Here is a 19790-nt window from a genome sequence, read left to right as displayed (position 1 = left end):
GGATGCATATTGCCATTTCTCAAAAAGACCTTGTCATTGGAGATAACCTGCATTTTGTGCTGACAAAGGACCATTTAGTACAACGTCCTCCCTGTTGGGTTGTCTACAGCTCCCAGAGTTTTCACAAAATGTCTGTTGGTATTAGTAGCATGTCTGTGAAAGCAAGGGCTGTTTGTATAACCAATACTTGGATGATTGGTTAATAAAAGTGTTATCCAGGAAGGACATCATCTTACATGTAAAAGAAATATATTGTTTTTGCCAGTGTAGGATTACAAATAAATCAGGAGATGTCAGTTTTGATCCCAGTTCAGAAGATCTGCTTTATTGGGGCAATACTAGATTTGGCTATGACAGTGGCTTTTTTCCAGAAGAAAAGTGTATAAAGATAAAGCTCAGAGGGATAGCTGTGTTAGTCTGAATCTGTAAAAGCAGCAAAGAGTCTTGTGGCACCTTATAGACTAACAAACGTATTGGAGCATGAGCTTTTGTGGGTGAATACCTACTTCGTTGGATGCATGACTTGTAGTACACTAATAGATCTTTCTATATCTTCCAGCAACTACAAAAAGTGTCAATTTTTGGTTGAAATCAGGCAGTGAGAGGGAATCAATATCAGATGCTTTTCTAATTCATTGGGGTCAGGGCCTGATATATGCATTTCCTCTGATTTTGTTCATTCAAAAAGTCATATACAAAATAAGACAGGACAAGGCCAAGGTAATTTTAATAGTGCCAGTGTGGCTAATGCAGCTATGTTATTTGGACTTAGTTCACCTGTCAAGAGATCTAATGGAATCTGTTTCTGGCCCTGGACTTGTCACAGCAGCATGGCATGATTTATCATCCAGATCTTCAGTCTCTCCACCTAACATGGGAGATAGTACTCTGAGAAGTTTAGACAACTCTGCTCATTGGAGATGTAGAATGTATGGCTACATTCTAGAAAGGAATTTACAAGAAAATGTGACAGTCACAAAAGAAAAAGGTTTTGATTGTGGATTTCTATAGTTCCATGTACAGTACCAATTAGTTATATTTTATGATCGTTGTCATACTAAAAAAAGGCAGAAATCTTGCTGTCTTCAGTAAAGGTTCATCTCTCAGCCATATCTGCATATCATGTACCTGTGGAAGAAAAATCAGTTTTTACTAATAGCATAGTTATTTTGAATGCCTTAATAACTTATACCATTCAATAAAATACCCTATCCCATCTTGGGATTTGAATACAGTATTCTTGCAGTTGATGAGATCTCCCTTTGAGCGTTTGGGTAGCTGTGATTTATTTTATTTGTCTATTAAGACTGTGTTTTTGATAGCCATTACATCTGCAAGATGTGCAAGTGAAGTATGTGCATTGATGGCTGATCTAGCATTCACAATTTTTCATAAAGACAAGGTAGTTTTTCATATGCACCATACATTTCTCCCTATAGTGGTTTCAGTTTTTCATGTAAATCAGTCTATAATTTTGCTGGTTTTCTTTCCTAAACCTCATATTCATGACTGAGAGACTATACTACATACTCTAGATGTTAGAAGGGCTTTAGCCTTTTATTTATACAGGACCAAACAATTTAAACAATCTCATAAATTGTTCGTTGCTTATGACAGAAAAACTAAGGGAAAAGCTATTTCTATACAAATGCTCTCTAGATGGGTTAGATTGTGTATTAAAGTCACTTTTGAATAAAAAAGTGTCCTTTTTCAAGGAATTAGGACACATTCTGCTAAGGCAGTGTCTATGACTTTTTCTAGGCATATTCCTTTAATAGAAATATGTAGAGTGGTAACCTGGACTTCTGTCTATGTGTTTACTAAACACTTAAATTTAGAATCTAGACCTGATGCAAAATTTGGCAAAGCAGTTCTCCAGTCCTTATTTAATTAGGACTTTGTGTCCCATCATCCTGCTCGGGATACTGCTTATCAATCTATCCCATGAGTGGGAATACGCAGTTGACACTCAAAGAAAAAAATGAAGGTTACTCACCTGTAACAGAGCTTCTTCGAGATGTACCCTGTATATTCACACTCCTCACTTGCCTCACCTAAGTGCTATTAATCAAAAAGTTTGGAGTTACAGGAGAAAGAACAGAGGCCGCTGGAACTCCATGCTCCTTTTATACCCTCTCCTTGGAACATTCATTGTTCTGTGAGGGGAGTGTGAATATGCAGACATTCCTGCGTGTACCCCAGAACATGACAGTACTGCAGTCAGCCATTTTGTATGCTCAGCCATTGCTAGCTGAAAACCAAACATCACATAGCTAAGAGTAATCTTAGATCTTTGTAAAACAAGGTCAAATAGCTTTGCAGTTTATTAATCAAAATAAAAATAAAATAAAAAGTTATTTTAAAGAAGGTAAATAGCAACCTTTGCTTTAAGTGTCCCTAACATATTTTTATGGCTAAAAATACTAAAAATATTTTAAAATAATACATGTTTAAAATAAAAAAAATTAGTAACTCAATAAAAGTTATTATGTTAACCCACTAGGAGTTATGTTAGGTTATGTAAAAGCAGCAAAGAGTCCTGTAGCACCTTATAGACTAACAGACGTTTTGGACCATGAGCTTTCGTGGGTGAATACCCACTTCGTCGGATGCATGTGACGTATTCACCCACGAAAGCTCATGGTCCAAAACGTCTGTTAGTCTATAAGGTGCCACAAGATTCTTTGCTGCTTTTACAGATCCAGACTAACACAGCTACCCCTCTGATACATGTTAGGTTATGTATTTTGTTAAAGTAAGCTATAAAAAATAAGGTAAGAGTAAATACCTCGAAGCAGTCCAAGGGAACCTTTCTTTGGGAAAAGATCTGACATTTAAACTCCCTATCAGCTGGATGAAAAAAGGGCTACTGGAAGTCCTGCTGGTAATTACTCAAAACCGTCTCAAACCATGGATAACTATATCTAAAATGTCCTGAACCTATTGCTTATGTTTGCTTGTGCTTAATATTTAATAAAGTGTAGTTTTAAATAAGAGTATGCTTACTTGTGTAAATCATCAGACCGAAATGGCTGTGTTCCCATTAATTTATTCCTAACACTACCTAAAGTAAAACAGTTGAGTTACCACTGTTTTGGGTTCTGAATAACAGATTTGGGAGCCAGTTGCCAGGAGCAATAGAGAGGAAGGGAATGATTAATACAAGTTGTTTGTTTGTTTTTACAATAGGTAAGGGAGGCAGTGGAAGAGGGTAACAACCTATGAGTTGATTTATGGTCACATTCCGTTGTTGATTTAGGGCTCAGGCTGAAAAGCCTGGTTGAGTAAAAGGATGTCAGAAGGACAGGGAACATCTGGAAAGAAACAAAAGCTGGAAATGGATTTGGATAACAGGTTGGCAGATTTCATGCAGGAGCATGATAATGTTTTTTTGGAAGCCTGGGAGCTCTACCAGTCCTGGAGATTCTTGCGTTTCTGTAAGCAGATGGTAGTGATAAAGCAATTAAAGGCAGAAATAAAGAAGTTAAAATTTTTTTTTTAGAAAGACACAGATATATCCAGCCTGAGGGCAGCTCAGATAGTGACACTGCAGAAGCAGGAATGTGACAGTGAGCAAGAGGGTAACAGGCTGGAGTAGAAAGTGTCTGGATTAAAACAACAAAAAATTGAGTGTGAATCTGCTGTTAGAGCCTTACTAAAGGATTCCCAGGATAAGACCCAGGCAGATCATGGGGAATGTAAGAGACAAAGCTGTGCTCTCAGAGCCATGTTGAGAGAACAGAAAGGAACAGTGGTTGTGATTCGTGGAAGTCATTGCCTAAGAAGAAGGGGTGAGTCAGAAGTGAATCTCCACTTGTATCCTCATTATGAGGATGAGAGAGATGGTACTTGTGAGCTTCCTTTTCCCTTGGACTCTTCTGGGCAGTCCCTGTATGGTCTCTTGCTTGAAACTGGTTCCTGAATGGTCTCTTGCTGCAGGCACCCATAGTCTCCATGGTAAGGAAGATTGATCCCCAAGAGGAGGAGGAGGAGAAGAATGGGTAGAGGTTAGGCCCTTCACCCCTGATCTGGCTAGAGTGGCAGGAAAGTTGGTTGATTCGTTAACCCAGAGCGCAGTCTTGGGATGGCTGGCAAGTAATCCACTGAACTCGTTGTGTAAGTGTATGTGCAGATCTTAATATTAAAAATATACAATCTGTAAGGAGGGGAGTGTTGCCCCAGAATTTGATATTTCTGTGTATACCCCAGAACTTGACAGTACTGCAGTCAGCCATTTTGTATGTGCAGCTATTGCTAGATAAAAAACAAACATCACATAGCTAGAAATAATCTTAAACCTTTGTAAAACAAGGTGAAATGCCTGCATAGCATGAAATTACATGTGTCATAAACAGATAGTAGGAGTTAATAGAACAGAAGTACTTTATATCTCTTTTGACTGTAAAGGGTTAACAAGTTCAGTAAGCCTGGCTGTCACCTGACCAGATGACCAGAGGACCAATCAGGGGACAGGATAGCTTTCAAATCTTGAGGGAGGGAAGTTTCTGTGTGTGCTGTTAGTTTTTGGTGGTTGTTCTCTCTGGTTCTGAGAGTGACCAAGACATTGCAACCAGGTTTCTCTCTCCAATCTCCCTGAACGAGGCACTCTTATCAGTTCAGAATAGTGAGTACTAGTAGATAAGGCGAGTTAGGCTTATGTTTGTTTTCTTATTTGCAAATGTGCATTTGGCTGGAAGGAGTTTCAAATTTGTATTTTGCTGAAAGGATTTTAATTAGTACTTGAATACTTAGGCTGGGAGGGTATTCCCAGTGCCTATAGCTGAAAACCCTGTATCCTAATCCATCTTAATTTAAAAGATAGTTTTTACTGTTTTTCTCTCTTTAATTAAAAGTTTTCTTGTTTAAGAACTGATTGTTTGTTTTTGTTTTTTTATTCTGGTGAGACCCCAAGGGATGGGTCTGGATCCATCAGGAAACTGGTGGGAGAAAGGAGGGAAGGGGAGAGAGAGGTTAATTTTCTCTCTGTCAGGATTACTTTCTCATTTTCAAGAGTCTGGGATGGGGAGAGAGAAGGAGGGAGGAAGGTGAATTTTCCTCTCTATTTTGTGATTCAAGGAGTTTGAATCACAGTAATTTTCCAGGGTAACCCAGGGAGGGGAAGCCTGGGAGAGGCAATGGTGGGGGAAAGGGTTTACTTTCCTTGTGTTAAGATCCAGAGGATCTGGGTCTTGAGGTTGCCCGGGCAAGGTTCTGGGGGGACCAGAGTGTACCAGGCACTGGAATTCCTGGTTGGTGGCAGCGCTACAAGTACTAAGCTGGTAATTGGGCTTAGAGGAATTCATACTGGTACCCCATCTTTTGGATGCTAAGGTTCAGGGTGGGGAATTATACCATGACAACATGAATGCTTAATTCATTCAAAAAGATAGACCTGTGCTGACTGGGTTATCATTATGAGCAGTATCTTTTTATCTTCCCAATTACAGAAACTTACAGAAGAGAATGTAAAGACACAGTCTAAGAAAAGACAGAAAGGAAAAGTGGTTGAGACTCTCAAAGGCCAAAAGGTGATTGCAAGATCTGACATCACAGGATTTTATTTTCCAGGTAAATTGTTTTTGTGTGTATTTCAAATGTTTTTTTTTTAAATCTTAAGAAAGATTGCTGAAAAAAGAGCAACATTTACCTAATCTTTTTCACCTGGTTCAGCTTTAATTTGGTTTACTGTTTATATTGTTGGATTTTTAATCTTTTCTCACCGTAATGCTTCTAGAAAGGTACAGAAAGCTCTGCAGACACCCTACTGATTGGTCTGTTTTTTTTGAGAAGAAAGTGGTGGGAAATGTTTTGGAATAAAATAGTGTAAGTTTTGAATTGGAAGACCGTGTCAATCTATTCCTTTTTCTTTCTAGACTGGCTTATTTCCATTTAGGATTTAGCAAAGGCTGAGCCATCTGCTATATGCAGAATATTCACTAGATGTTTCTGTTGTGTTGTTGAGTTCTAAGTCAGAATATTTGTAGTATGAATTTGTATCCCATAATATGGTATTGGGGAAAAAAAATCTAACTAAGCCCATACCTTTTTTGTATGATTGACAAAGTGTTCCAGTATAGTTTCTAACATCAGAGAACATCTCACAGGTAATTTGACATCATTGGAAGTCTGTTCTCAGGAGAGGTGCAAGAACTGAACAGCTGGGGTATTGAGAATCGAAGTGCATTGGCAAAACCTTGTGGGAAGCTTGCTCTGTGACTCTACACTACATCTGGCTCGTCAGCCAGTGCTGTTAGTTCTTCACATTCATGAACACTGAATCAGTTACAATTAAAACAAATTAAGGATATTCCAACAGAGACACTTATTGTTAGAACTGTTTCATGTACAGATAAAATATGGAGAAAAGTTCATTGCTTTTGTTAGCTTCACTTATTTTTTCTGTGCTTTTTTGATTGCCTGATAACAGTTTTCAATTTAACAATCACAGGCTGAATTCTTTAATTTTACAGTTGGATCAGAAAACCATTTTGCTATTTATCTAGCTTTGTAGCTGTTAGGGTTGAGAATGATCTGATGCTGCTGTGTATTCTTTTTCTGGTCACATAGTTGAAAGTTTTTCTATCCAAATGCTAATTCAGTAAAACATCTGTCATGGTATAAATCCCCACTTTGAACCTTAGCGTCCAAAGATGGGGTACCAGCATGAGTTCCCCTAAGCTTAATTACCAGCTTAGATCTGATAGGCTGCCACCAACCAGGACCTTCAGTGCCTGGTACACTCTGGTCCCCCCAAAACCTTCCCAGGGGACCCCCAAGACCCAGATCCCTTGGATCTTAACACAAGTGGGGCCCAGACCCAGATTCCCTTGAGATTTCTTTAAGCACAAGAAAAGGTAACCTTTCCCCTATGTTGTCTCCCCAGGCTTCCCCTCCCTGGGGTTTCCTGGAAGATCACTGTGATTCAAAACTCCTTCAATCTTAAAACAGAGAGGATGTGTACCTTCCCCCCTCCTCTTTCCCCCTCACCAAGAGGCCATACAGATTCAAGCTCCGTGAATTAAAACAAAGAGGAAATTCACCTTCCCCCTCCCCCTCCTCTCTCCTGGAGAGAAGAGACAGAGTAAATCTACGACGAGACAGGTTTTCCTCACCCCCTCTCTCTCCTTTCTCCCACAACATCCCTGGTGACTGTAGACTCCCTCCCCGGATCTTACGCAAATATTAACCAAAAACAAGTTAGATTCTAAAAAAAAAAAGCTATTAAAAAGAGTGAGAAAAACAGTAAAATAGGTCTCTGTAATAAAGATGGTAATTGTTACAGCCATTCAGCTTATAGACACTAGAGAGAATTCTCCCCCCAGCATACATACAAATTGCAACAGAGACACAATTCTTCCAGCCAAATACACATTTGCAAATAAAGAAAAACAATTAAAAAGACTAAGCCGCCTTTCTACTTGTACTTACTACTAGAACAGAAAATTAGAAAGCCTGTAGGTATGTCCGGTCACTCTCAGAACCCAGAGAGAACACCTAAAGAAAACACACACACACACAAAGACTTCCCTCCACCGAGATTTGAAAGTATCTTGTCTCCTGATTGGTCCTCTGGTCAGGTGTTCCAGGTTCACTGTTTGTTACCCTTTATAGGTAAAAGAGACATTAACCTTAACCATCTGTTTATGACAACATCAAATGAGTGAAAGGTAAGTGGTCTAAAAGGGAGAATTTTTTCCTACCCTAACATGAATAAGACTGTACAGTATAAATTTACTGAGATATTCATTTACAATTTTTTCTCAGAATGCTATAATTCAAAACAGTTGGTACAGTAATAATGGTACGGTAATAGTGTACTGAATTTCTTTAGAATTTGGTATGCTACTTTTCACGCATTGAACCAGATTTTCAGGGACGAGTACAATGGATGTGTTTGCAAAAGTGTCCTTAGAAAATCCTGCCATTGCTTGAAGCACATAGCTATTATGCACACAGTTTTGGTAATTGCCTGCCTAGCTGCTCATTGCATACTCTTTTGCATATTTGACCTTTTCATTAAATAAAATAACAAAATGCTTGAGAGTCTCTTGCATCATGTGCCAGACCTCAAATGACAGACACTATTCACAGTGAGCAGACTTGCATCATTTTACCCACATGCAGATAATTTATTATAATTATAGGATCTCAAAGTGGGTATTATAATCACCATTTTATAAATGAACCTTTCTGTGTTTATTTCCTGAGTGATCTGTCAAGGTCACATGGGAAGTCAGCACCTCTTGTTCTAATCACTAGGCAATGCTGCTTCCCTAAAAATAATTATATTTACTGTTTCAGTAAAATTAATAATAATTTTAGCATCTCTGAACAAGTCCCACAAAAAGGCAAACTTTATTTCTAATGGAAATGAACTATTTGCACATTCATCAAGGCTCCAATTCAGCAAGGTATTTAAGCATGTACCTAACTTTAAGCATGTGAATAGTCCCATTGAAATCATTTGGGCTTCTCACAGTGATGATGTTAGTCTTATAGTTACGTACTTCACTGGATCAGGGTCCAAAGTAAAAGGGTTGTTATGGCTTCTATTAATTTTAGAATCTTTCTTTTCTTAGTAGTTATTCTGTGCTTGCATTGTTTTAAAATAGTAATAATGTTGTTGTTGTGTTTTTTAATGCATCTTCTAAGCTGTTCTCTTCTGTGGGTCACCCAGCGTATGTTGTCTTCTCTGTTTCTACCTTTGACCCCGTCCTCCAAACACCAGACTGCGGGGAGCTTTCTTCTAATGATGAGTTTCATGAGGTTGAGGGCTAGTTTAAAGTCTAGAAGAGGGGTTTTGTGAAACATTTCTTTAAGGATGTGGTCCCCATTGAGTATGGGTTGTAATTATTTCATGATATTCTATACGGATTCCAGTGTGGGGTGATAAGTGTCAACAACGAGTGTGTGGTCAAAGGGTTGAGGTTTTTTTTCTCTGTATTGAAGCTGGTGGAATGTCCTTGTTTGGTGAAGGTGGTTTTAAGTGTGTTAATTGTGTATCCCAGACATTTTCCTTGGCGCATATTCTATGATATTTGAAGGCCTGACGGTAGATAACAGATCTTTTGGTATGTTTGGGGTTGTTACTGCATCTGTGAAGGTAGGTGTGGCAATCCATGGGTTTCTTGTGTATATAGTTGTCTGTAAGGTTCTATTATTGAAAATGATCATGGTATCCATGAAGTTGATGCTGGTATGGTCATGTTCTAGAGAGAGTTTGATGGATGGGTGGTGGTGGTTGAAGTTGTGATGGAAATCTATAAGGAAGTTTAGGTCGTCTGTCCAGAAGATGAAAATATCATAGAAGTGTATCAGGTATATCATTGATTTTATGGTTCATTTGTCCAGAAATTCGTCCTCAAAGTGTCCCGTGAAGATGTTGGAATACTGGGGAGCCATCCTAATACCTATGGCTGTTCCCATGATTTGGACAAAGTGTTTGTTGTTGAATGTAAAATTGCTATGGATGAGGAGGATGAAATAGATGAGTGTAGCAATGTATTTGGGATGGATATCTGAGTGTTGTCCATTATCTTGTAAATATTTGAAGCAGGCATCAATGCCATCGTTCTGAAGGATGTTGGTGTATAGGGAGGTGACATCTATGGTGGTAAGTGTGGTGCTCTGAGGGAGGAGAGATAGCTCAGTGGTTTGAGCATTGGTCTGCTAAACCCAGGGTTGTGAGTTCAATCCTTGAGGGGCCCATTTAGGGATCTGGGGCAAAAATCTGTTTGGGGATTGGCCCTGCTTTGAGCAGGGGGTTGGACTAGATGACCTCCTGAGGTCCCTTCCAATGCTGGTATTATATTCTATGTTGGTGTATAGGGAGGTGACATCTATGGTGGTAAGTGTGGTGCTCTGAGGGAGGTGGTTTATGTTGCAGAGTTCCTGGAGGAAGTTGTTGTGTCCTGGAGGAAGCTGGCACTTTGTGGGTGAGTCACTGAAGATGGTTTCTATGAGTTCTGATATTCCTTCAATAAAAGTGTCGTGGCCTGATATGATGGGTCTGCCTGGGTTCACTTGTTTGTATGTTTTGGGAAGCATGTAGAAGGTCCTGGAATGGTGGGAAGAGGGGTTGTGAGGGATGAAGTTGTAGAGTTTCTTTTGCTGTTATTTGGGCAAGGATTTGATGATATCCTTAATTCCTAGGTGAATTGTGGTATAGAGTCTTCTTTGAGTTCTTTATAGTCAGTGGTGTTGGAGAGTTGTCGGTTGGTTTTGTTGATGTAGTCATCACAGTTGAAAACTACAGTAACACCACTCTTTGTCTGCTGGCTTGATCCCTATCTGGTAGTTGGATTTCTGGGACTGTACAGCTGTCATCTTGGTGATAGAGCAATTGTAGTGGATTTCACAGTCAGTTTTTTTCCCAAAAGCAATCATTGTAATGATCAAGTGTGTTGTTTCATCCATTGTGGGGTGTCCAGTCAGCCGATTCTTTTTTCTTATGACTGTTGGTAGGGAGGTGGTTGTTGTGGGTTGTGGTGTCCTTATTGTAAAAGAATTCTTTGAGGAGGAGTCAGTGAAAGAATTCTTCAAGTTCTCCATGTGTTAGTATTGTATCAGGATCTATGGTGGGGCAGAAGTTCAGTTCCTTGGAGAGTACAGATAATTCAGCTCCAGTAAGAGGTATTCTGGATATATTGATGATGTTGGGATGTAATTTAGCGTCCATGTGGTGGGTTCTGGTGTCATGGCTTATCCTGGAGTTGAAGTTCAGTGGGTTGTGGAGTTGTAGCTGGTTCCACTTTTTCTTTTTGTGTTGAATGGCTATTAGCAGGTTTTGATAGTTGCTTTGGGTTTCTTACGTGATCTCCAGGTGGGTTTCCTGTTTTGTTTTGTTTTTGCATAATTATTTTGCAGAACTCAGGCTTTATGTTATAAATTCTTTGGGGGCACTGACTTCTTTTGTGTGTGACTTGTACAGTATAATGTACATTGTCAGTGCCTAGTGCAAATATTGTGGATCTACTGCAAGAAATACGGGGACATGGTACAGGCTACAGGATTTGTAGCCTTCTTATATATTGGTAAACATACTATATGTAATTTTAATATTATATTTTTCATGTTTAATTCTTAGGAACTGTGATAAAGACTATCAGTTCCTCCCAGGCACTTGTTGATTTCAGCCATGGAGAGACGCAGATTGTACCAATAAAGTTCATTATCCCTGTCGGGGGTGCTATGCCTTGCCCATCACTGCAGGTGAAAAACTATTACTTTTCAAGGCAGCATATGTGCATCATTAACTTTGTTCTGCAGTTCACATGTGAGCACGATGATACATAATAGTTTGATCATTTCTGTATTTTGGATAAATTTGTACATGTTAAAGAAGATTCTCCATTCACAGTGAAATTTCCTTTGGTTCCATGCCATTTCCAGTATTATGTTTGTCACTTGCTATTACATGATATGTGATAAGAGTTTAGAATCTTCGCTCTTTAAAATCACACATATTTGTATATCAGAAATATATATGATTTCCCTCTAAAATGGTATTTTTGGCAGGTCACTCAGCACAAGTGGTCTTACTGTTTCCAGCAATACACATAATTAATTTACACTCACAGCATAGGAACCTAACAGAGCCTTTTACTCACACTATAACATATAGCAGGCTCTAGCCATTTATTTTTCATTGTATGTGCTAAATCCAACAAAAAAACCCTTTTACTAACCCCAAAGAACAGTAATGAAAAAAAAAATCATATTCCATTTCTGTATTTGTTAGCTAGGTAATTGTCTATTATCACAATTCTTCTTTCAAATGAGGCTTATTTTAGCAGAGACAGGGATGATGGGTACAAAAAGCAATGGTGTACCCTGCCTTGGTTACAGTTAAAACCAGGGACTTGATTCTTTCCCTGTATAATGTAAGGAACTCCTGCTGATATTAATAGTATGTCTCTGTATTCTGTGTGGAGAGTCCAATTCTGGAAGTGTCCTGTCAGGTTTAATAGAAAATTATAATCTTTCTAGAGGATTTTAAAAATCATCTTACATAATTCAATTAAAAATTATATTCCTGTTACAGAATTCCATGTGGTGTTTCAAAAACGTAAATAAATATAATTCTCTGTTAAATTCTAAGGGATAAAGGGTTGGAATAATTTCTTTAGCAGCCTGTTAGCTTGATCCCTCTGAAATTCTGTAGAACGTTTCCATAGAATACTGATTTAAGGCATGATCCTGTGAGGTGCTGATCCAGTGGGAGTTGAAGGTAGTTTAGCACATGGCATGATTGGTACCTTTGTATTTTCCTCTAGAGTTCCATTTTAAGCCATTAGAATGGATTAGCATGTTGTTTTGTACAGTCAAACCGTCGTTTTAAACTGGTATGCTATGAAGCTCTTGCAACCTAATTCTTTTCTGGTACACAGGTTGGAGACTATGTATTCGCCAGAACTGGGACACAAACAGGAAATGATTATTATATGCCTGCTGTTGTTATAGCAACACCAAAAAGAGCTGAAGCAGATGATAAACTCTACACAGTTTTGAAGTACAACAATAAGAAAGTAAGCAGACCTGTGAAAGGATACGAAGTTTGCCATGGCATTATTATAATTCTGGTTTTGATGAGGCAGAAATAACTGGCCTGGCTAAACAGCACATTGTTCCATTTACCCGTCCAGCTGATCAAAATCAAATCAAATTTCAGAGCCAAGTATTGGGCCAACATAATGGACAAACTGATAAGGAGTGTAGAATAACTTATCCTTAAATCAAACATTACTCTGCTCTCCATAATCCATTTATTGGCTTTCACAGGCTCCAGACTGCAAATGTGAAGAATAAGGATAGTTTTTGTTGGGATAAAATAAAACTATTTTTAGTATGTTTTGTTACCTTTGTTTGTTGGAGATTATTATGGTAATTTTATCTTTTTTTTTTTCTCATTGTGTTTTATAAAGAAATTGTACTTATCATTAGGAAATTGTCATCTTGGTTTTGCAGATGCTTCTTACAGTTGCACCAAAGTGCCTGTTTTCTTTATGCATTCCTTTATTCTTAACTGCTGTTTCTGAGGTTTAGAAGTCACTGATCTAAACTGGATTAATTTGATTGTGTTATTGCAGAAACACTGTATACGAAGTGGGCTTATTAAAATCAGCCAAACAAAGTATGCCTGTTCCTGCCGTTATATAAGAATGGCCCATATGGTGGATTGCCTCCTGTGAGTATATTTGAACTGAAATATGTAAACGTCTGGTTATGTGAATTCTAAAATATAGGGGGGAAGAGAAGCATATTTTGTATTCACTTTTGCTTTAGATTTTCCATATCTAATACAATAACAAGTAGATTTTTAAACTAGAACAGGGTTCATTCAGGTCGGGTGGTCCTGGACGCATCACCATGTGTGTCTGATCCACTAAGTGTTTGGATGTGACGGTTGTTAATTGTCTACTTCACGCTTTTAAAGTTCCCTGCACTGTATCAGTTTGGGAAGGACTCATGGGAGGTGCTAGTTTGGTTCTTAATAACAGGAAGTTGTGAGAAAATGCTGGAAGTTGGAGATAGTTTTTATTTTAAGATGTGTTCTCTGATATGAACTTGTGCTTCAAATTATGAAATGTATTTAGACTTCTCAGTGTCTTATTGAGCTTGAATCTGGGGAATGGCTTGGAGAGGGTGAACTTACGTAGATTTCGGCTGATGTTTACTGATTAGAATAGGACGTGAACTTATATTGGTTTCCAGGTAGATTTCGGTTTCTGTTTGGCCTTTACATAGCCTGAGCCATGAACCCATTTGAAGTATCCCTGAGAAGTGATAGATTTCAGAGTTCATTAGCAGGCTATGTGTTGTGTGGTAGAAACCCTCTTCTGGGCTTTAAGTATTGAGGCAGTGGCTCCTACTCTCCCCTCTCCAAAGAAGAGAGAACATGAAAGCCCTGTGGAATATATAAACCTGATCAATGAAGCAAGAGAGACTCCTTCTTTCCTATTGTTTCAGGTATGTTTGGGGGAAAGTGTTCACCCCCATCAAAATCTAGCCAGAGAAAGAGGAGAAACCAGATGAATCAAAGTGTGAATACTTCCCACCCAAAACCAGAACAGAATTTTCCATCCCCCTTCATTCCTCCTTTGAAGAAGTTATTTAGGGCGGAGTCAGAAACACCTAGAGATGGGAAGAGGCTCACTCAGCTATCCCTCAGATTATATAGGGTTCTAGAGCCCAAAGATTCCATCTTCATTTCCTCTCTGATCTAGGCCACAGTGACATTGCTGATAAAGAACATGGTACAGTAAAAGCTGTGTTTTCCAGGACTTTATAAAACGGAAAACTCTAGAAACCGGCATTTTGTGGTGCTAGATCCAGGTGGTGCTCACCTTGGCGGCTCCCTACAAGCAGTGATATGTCTCTGCTGCTCCTAGGTGGAGGTATGGCTAGGTGACTCTGCACGCTGCCTCTGCCCACAGGTGCCACCCCCGCAGCTCCCATTGGCCACAGTCAATGGCTATAGTGATCAAAACCACTTAACTCTTGTATATTTTTCATTTATAGATCTCAAAGCACTTTACAGAAGAGATTAATATAATTATCCCCATTTACAGATGGGAAAACTGGCACAGAAAGGTGAAGTGACTTGCCTAACATCACCCAGCTGGTTAGTGAAAGAACCAAGAATAGAATCCAGGTCTTCTGAGTCCCAGTCCAGTGCTCTAACTACTAAGCCACATTGCCTCCCTTAAGACTGGTTGTTCATCATGGATAAAAAGATGATCAAGGACTCCACTCAAGAATCCTATGGAATTTTGTTTTGTCTTTCCCCATAAACATCATTAATTCCATCCCTCTCTCCTTCACATCCATTCAGTCATTCACTCTGAGTTGGCTGGCTGAGTTGGCTGGCTCAGTCATCAAGCCAGCCAGCCCCAAGCACTCCTAAGCACCTCAATATTTTTGCTACTCACCACTCTTGTTGGCTTTGCTGTACTGAATATTGCTTTTTAGATTAGGATGGGAAAAGAAAGGAAATTATGTGCCGGCAATGATATTTGTTGTAGTCTTCTTTCATGCTACTCATCTGTCCATCCCGCCTAAATAATCTATATTTTTCTATACATATCTCTAATACTGCTGCATTTTTAGTCTGTTTTATGAACGGGTTGGAGCCTGGCTAGATCTCTCTCTTGTGGTTGTGTTTTTTCCTCCTGCTTCTTGGTAATATAATATCGAGCTCTAAATGCAGTGCTTTTCATCATTAGATCTCAAAGTGATTTACAGAAGAGAGCAGTATCATAATCCCTATTTTACAGTTGGAGAAACTGAGGTGTATAGAGTTAGGAGACTTGTCCAGGTCACCCAGCAGATGAATAACAGAACAGGGCATTCAACCCAGCTTTTCTGAGTCCTAGTCCAGTGCTCTATCCATTAGGTAATGCTGCTTCTTTGATAGCTGGGGCTTTACATCTCTATAGAATTGTTTTCTCTGAGATAGGAGAAGGTGGCCTCAGATGAACACAATTACTAGTGCAGAATTTTCCCCTTTTGCGAGTAAGCTCTCTCTACAATATTTTATTGTTTTCCATTAAGATACTGTACTTGTAAATGGAATAATGTTCTCATTGAAGTGTAACAGTTTCTCCCATATTATTTAACACTTTACTTTTATGTCATGTAGATATGCATCCTGTCCTCTTCCAGGCATTGACTAACTTAATTCACAGATTGAATTGTAAAGATTCAACGTTGTCCATGACATTACTCTATATTCCTTGCTTATTGTAGTCTAGCACAGTGTCTAATGAGTGTTTTCCTCTTTTATGAGAAACTGTGCATTAAAAATCATTAGTTGTATTTCATTAGCTGCACGTTAATCAGTACTAATGCTAGCTATGCCATTTGCACTGCTTGAATAAAGATTGTGTCAACATTTCCATTATAGCCTCTGTTTTCAGGGAGTTTAGTCAGTCATGTGTTCCTACCTGAAACTTGTTATGTGAGGCATTGTAAAAAGATCTGCACTGTGATGCTTAACTTCAGACTCATTCTTCCAACTCTGACACTTCACAAGGCTGCTGTCAGCACAATGAGTCTTTTTCTTATCAACACAGTGGGAGGTGAGGAAAGATGACATACAAAGTGTTAGAATAATAAAATAAAGATGAATGTTTTGAAATAGCATGATATACCACATTTACACACACAAATGTATATCAGTGAATCTTCTCTTCTGATTTCTAGCCCAAATGTACAGGCTGAGAAATCCATCCAGAACTCATCTCCACAAGAAGAAGAAGAAAAGGGGGCAAAATTGAAAGAAGACTGGGGTAAAAAGAAAAAAAAAGGGAAAGTAGAAAGTAAAAAGCATCCTAGGGAGAAGACTTCAGACTCTGATGATCTTCTATTTATCTCCAGGAGGGAAATGAAAAACAAAGAAAGGAATTCACTGCCTAGTGACAAAGAGGAAACTGAAGGTAAGGAAGTGGGGAACAAATTATTTGGTCAAGTCATAAAATCATAAAGATTAGAGATGGAACTGACCTTTTGGGTCATTTAGTCCATTCCCCTGCCACTACAGAAAGGTCCTTGCAGTATATTTTCTGGAGGTTTGTCCAGTCTAATTTCAAATGTTGCAAAGGATGAAATTTCCACCATTTTCATTGGGAGGCTATTCCACAGACTAGCTAATCTCAGCATCAGGATGAGATTGCTTTCTTGATTTTTGTCTATTTATACTAGTTACGTCCCCTGGTATCAGCCTTAAGCAAATTTCTCTACATCCTGGCTATTTACATAGACCCTCCCGATATTTTTTATGTTTACTCCTCAGTCATCAAGTCAAGCTATTTGTATGTTGCTCTTTTGATCTTTCCTCATAAATCAGTACTCATCTTTTGTTGCTCTTGTATCAATTCCATCCAGTTCGTCTACATGCCTGCTACTGTAGTAGCATTATACTGCAGTACTGCCCAGATGTCTCACCATCCTTGTAGCAGCACAGCTGCTGGCTCCCTGCTGGTAGATGTCTCTGAACTCCCCAGTATTCCAGTGTGCAGAGGGTGAATGAACATGAGATCCCATTAGCCTCTTCTGTTACTAATTCCCTGCAGGTTGAAGGAAGGATGAATCGGAGGAGAGTGGCTATCACCTTGTCCCATCCCGGCCATGCCTTACCCAGATCTGCAGAGCCTTGGCCATCTGAGTCCCACAAAGAAGATTCTTCTAGGTGGCATGAGGTGGAACATGCTGCAGAGTCCCCTTTTTATGGCACCATTGGCTTTACCATTTTTTTTTTTTGCATATCCCTTTGTGTCTCAGAATGGATGGAAGTGTAGGAGAACCTCTGATATTCATACAGTTAATAAAGATGTTATATAAAACTGGTCCATACACTGGTCCCTACAGGATTTCTTTGAATGCATTCTCACAACTTGACACATTGTTGAGTATTGTTACTCTTCGTTTGCAGATGTTCAGTCAGTTTTCAGTGTATATGATAGTGCTTATCATAGCCAAGAAAATTTGAATTAATTTTGCAAATAAAAATTTGTGAGCCAGTGTCAATATGTTACTAAACGCCAGACATACTGCATGTAGTTTATTCCATACATCCACTATTTATTTTAATGCTGTTTTTAAAAAAATAAATAATAAAAACCCCAAGTTTTCCTGGTATCATTTTTGTTTCATGGGCCAGATCCTCATCTGGTGTAATCTGGCAGTTTACAGTAGTTAACAGTCTGGTGCTAAATGTGCTGCTTATTGAGATCCCATCTTTGCAACCCTTACTCATACTGATGAGCACTTAGACAAATGTTTGAACCAATGGGATCACTTGCATGAGTAAGTGCTCATCAACATGAGTGAGGATTGCAGAGCTGCGTCCTATGAATGTGGTGTTCCATTAATCTCTAGAGACTAGATTTTAAAGGCCTAAGCTCCTGTTGATTTCCTGGGCACCTAGGGGGATTTTTAAACATGTTTATCTGCATCTTTAGGTGCCTATATACCTTTGAAATTCTGTCCCTAGATATTTACATTTTTTCCTAATCCTTTCATTCTGGAATTGCTTGCTACCTCATGAAGAATGGATCATGTGTGTCTGTTATGTGTTAGGGGGTTAATATTTGTTGATTATTTTACTAAAGATTGAAGTTAGATTTACCTAATACTAGTTCCCAGGATTACTCTGCTTTCCTTTTTTAAAGTTCAGTACCACGTTTGCTTTATTAGTTAGGCACCCAATCTGCTTAGGTACTTTTGAACATCCTACTAGATGCCTATCTATATCTTCAGACACCTAAATGCCTTTTAAAATCTGGCCCTTAGCACCTTAAGATGATGATCTTTAGACACCTAAAAGCCTTTAATTTATATTTTCAAACTTTCCAAGTGTGCTCTTCATTGCTGTTTCCCATTATTTTTCAAAGTCTTCAGTACTTCTTAATTGTTCTTGTTAATGGCAGATTTAAAAAGGAGTTCACCATCTTAGCAATTCAAAAGAAATTTTTGAATAGTTGTAAATTCCATTAATAGTTAAAAACAAACTAATAATTTATAATACCCTGAATACATCCTACAGTAACGAGGTTACGCTTATTGCTTGATTGCTTGATTTTTGAAGGCAGTCTATTGAATTGGGCATTGGTTTATTTAAAAGGTTTATAATCCTCCCACATAGTTTCTAATACCTGAGTAATTTTAATGTCTTTTAATGTCAAAAACAAATTACTCAATACTCCTGATTGTTTGCCTGAAGTACAAGAACTTCTTGTTCATAATTGTGCCGCATATTTTCTCTAGCCCATTCATGCTAGTGTAATATGGGAGAAATACTTGGTACCATGAAAAAGTGCCTCCTTTTTAAAAACCAGGCAGCCTCATCATCATTGGCGATCCCTCGATTTGAGGATGATCTCTACTGTGGATTTACATCTGGGTCCTGAGATGACTCAGGAGTCCCATCCTGGAACCACAGACCCGCCCGTGGTAGGTGTAGATGTTTCCTGGTGCATCAGCTGCCTGCTGGGAGAAATTTCTTTCTTTTTCCTTCCTTCTCTTTCTCTTTTCAGCTTCAAGAGCAAGGCACTTCTCAAAGTGGGCCACTGCCTGATGCCTCCTGTGGCTCCACTGGGGTCAGTGCTTGTGCCTCCCAATTTGAGATGTTCACATCAGTTTTCTTAAGATACACTTTCAGTGTCTTTGTAGCTAGTCTACCCAGTGCTCAGATGTCTGGCTTTGGTTGATCACCCATAGAGCCAGAATGTGCAACCCTTGCTTGTGTTGGTGTACACTTGCTCACATAAGCAGTCCCATAGATTTCATACATACATTTCAACATTTCATAGATTTCAGTGGGATTACTAGAGGGAGTAGGAGCTCCCTAGCATGAATAAGAGTTGTACAATATAGTTCTTAATTTCTTTAGCTAGCAAGGTAAATTTATTCAACTGGAAAAATCTACTTGATGAAGCCTAATATATTCACTGCTTTTGGGTGCTGTACGAATGTACTAAAGCAAACTTGTTAGAGAATTCTGAAATGTCTACAAGCCAGCATACTTTCAGCTAAAATATTCTTGACTGTTACCTGATTGCATGTAATCAGTGGCCCGGGCCTGTTCTTACTCACGAAAAACATCCATTGTCTTGAATGAATATGGACTCCATGACTGGGTTTTGTGATGGGGCTTCTGCCCCACACTGGCCAGTAAGGGGTTAATAGAACCCTAGGGAGGCTGTACAGCAGGCAGCTAATTAGAGAGGGTCCTAGAGAGGCTGCACAGGAGACAGCCAATTAGAGAGGGGCTGTGAGGAGCAGCCAATCGG

General features: G+C 38.9%; 1 protein-coding gene across 3 annotated transcripts in view; it reads left to right on the top strand.

Annotated features, from left to right (window-relative positions):
* VWA3B (von Willebrand factor A domain containing 3B) overlaps nucleotides 1–17557 on the top strand; it is a 147308-nt gene extending 129751 nt beyond the window's left edge. For all 3 annotated transcript variants that reach the window (XM_075061022.1, XM_032805576.2, XM_075061025.1), the window contains 6 exons: nucleotides 5448–5568; nucleotides 11087–11211; nucleotides 12390–12527; nucleotides 13089–13186; nucleotides 16204–16436; nucleotides 17073–17557. In XM_075061022.1, coding sequence (XP_074917123.1) covers nucleotides 5448–5568; nucleotides 11087–11211; nucleotides 12390–12527; nucleotides 13089–13186; nucleotides 16204–16436; nucleotides 17073–17077 — 720 coding nt within the window. In that variant the 3' untranslated portion in view covers nucleotides 17078–17557. The remainder of the gene's footprint in view (nucleotides 1–5447; nucleotides 5569–11086; nucleotides 11212–12389; nucleotides 12528–13088; nucleotides 13187–16203; nucleotides 16437–17072) is intronic.
* Nucleotides 17558–19790: the final 2233 nt, after the last annotated feature.

Source organism: Chelonoidis abingdonii, chromosome 1, assembly GCF_003597395.2.
Source record: "Chelonoidis abingdonii isolate Lonesome George chromosome 1, CheloAbing_2.0, whole genome shotgun sequence".
Lineage (NCBI taxonomy): Eukaryota > Metazoa > Chordata > Testudines > Testudinidae > Chelonoidis > Chelonoidis abingdonii.
The sequence above is the reverse complement of the archived record's forward strand: the minus strand, read 5'-3'. Positions and strand labels throughout refer to the sequence as shown.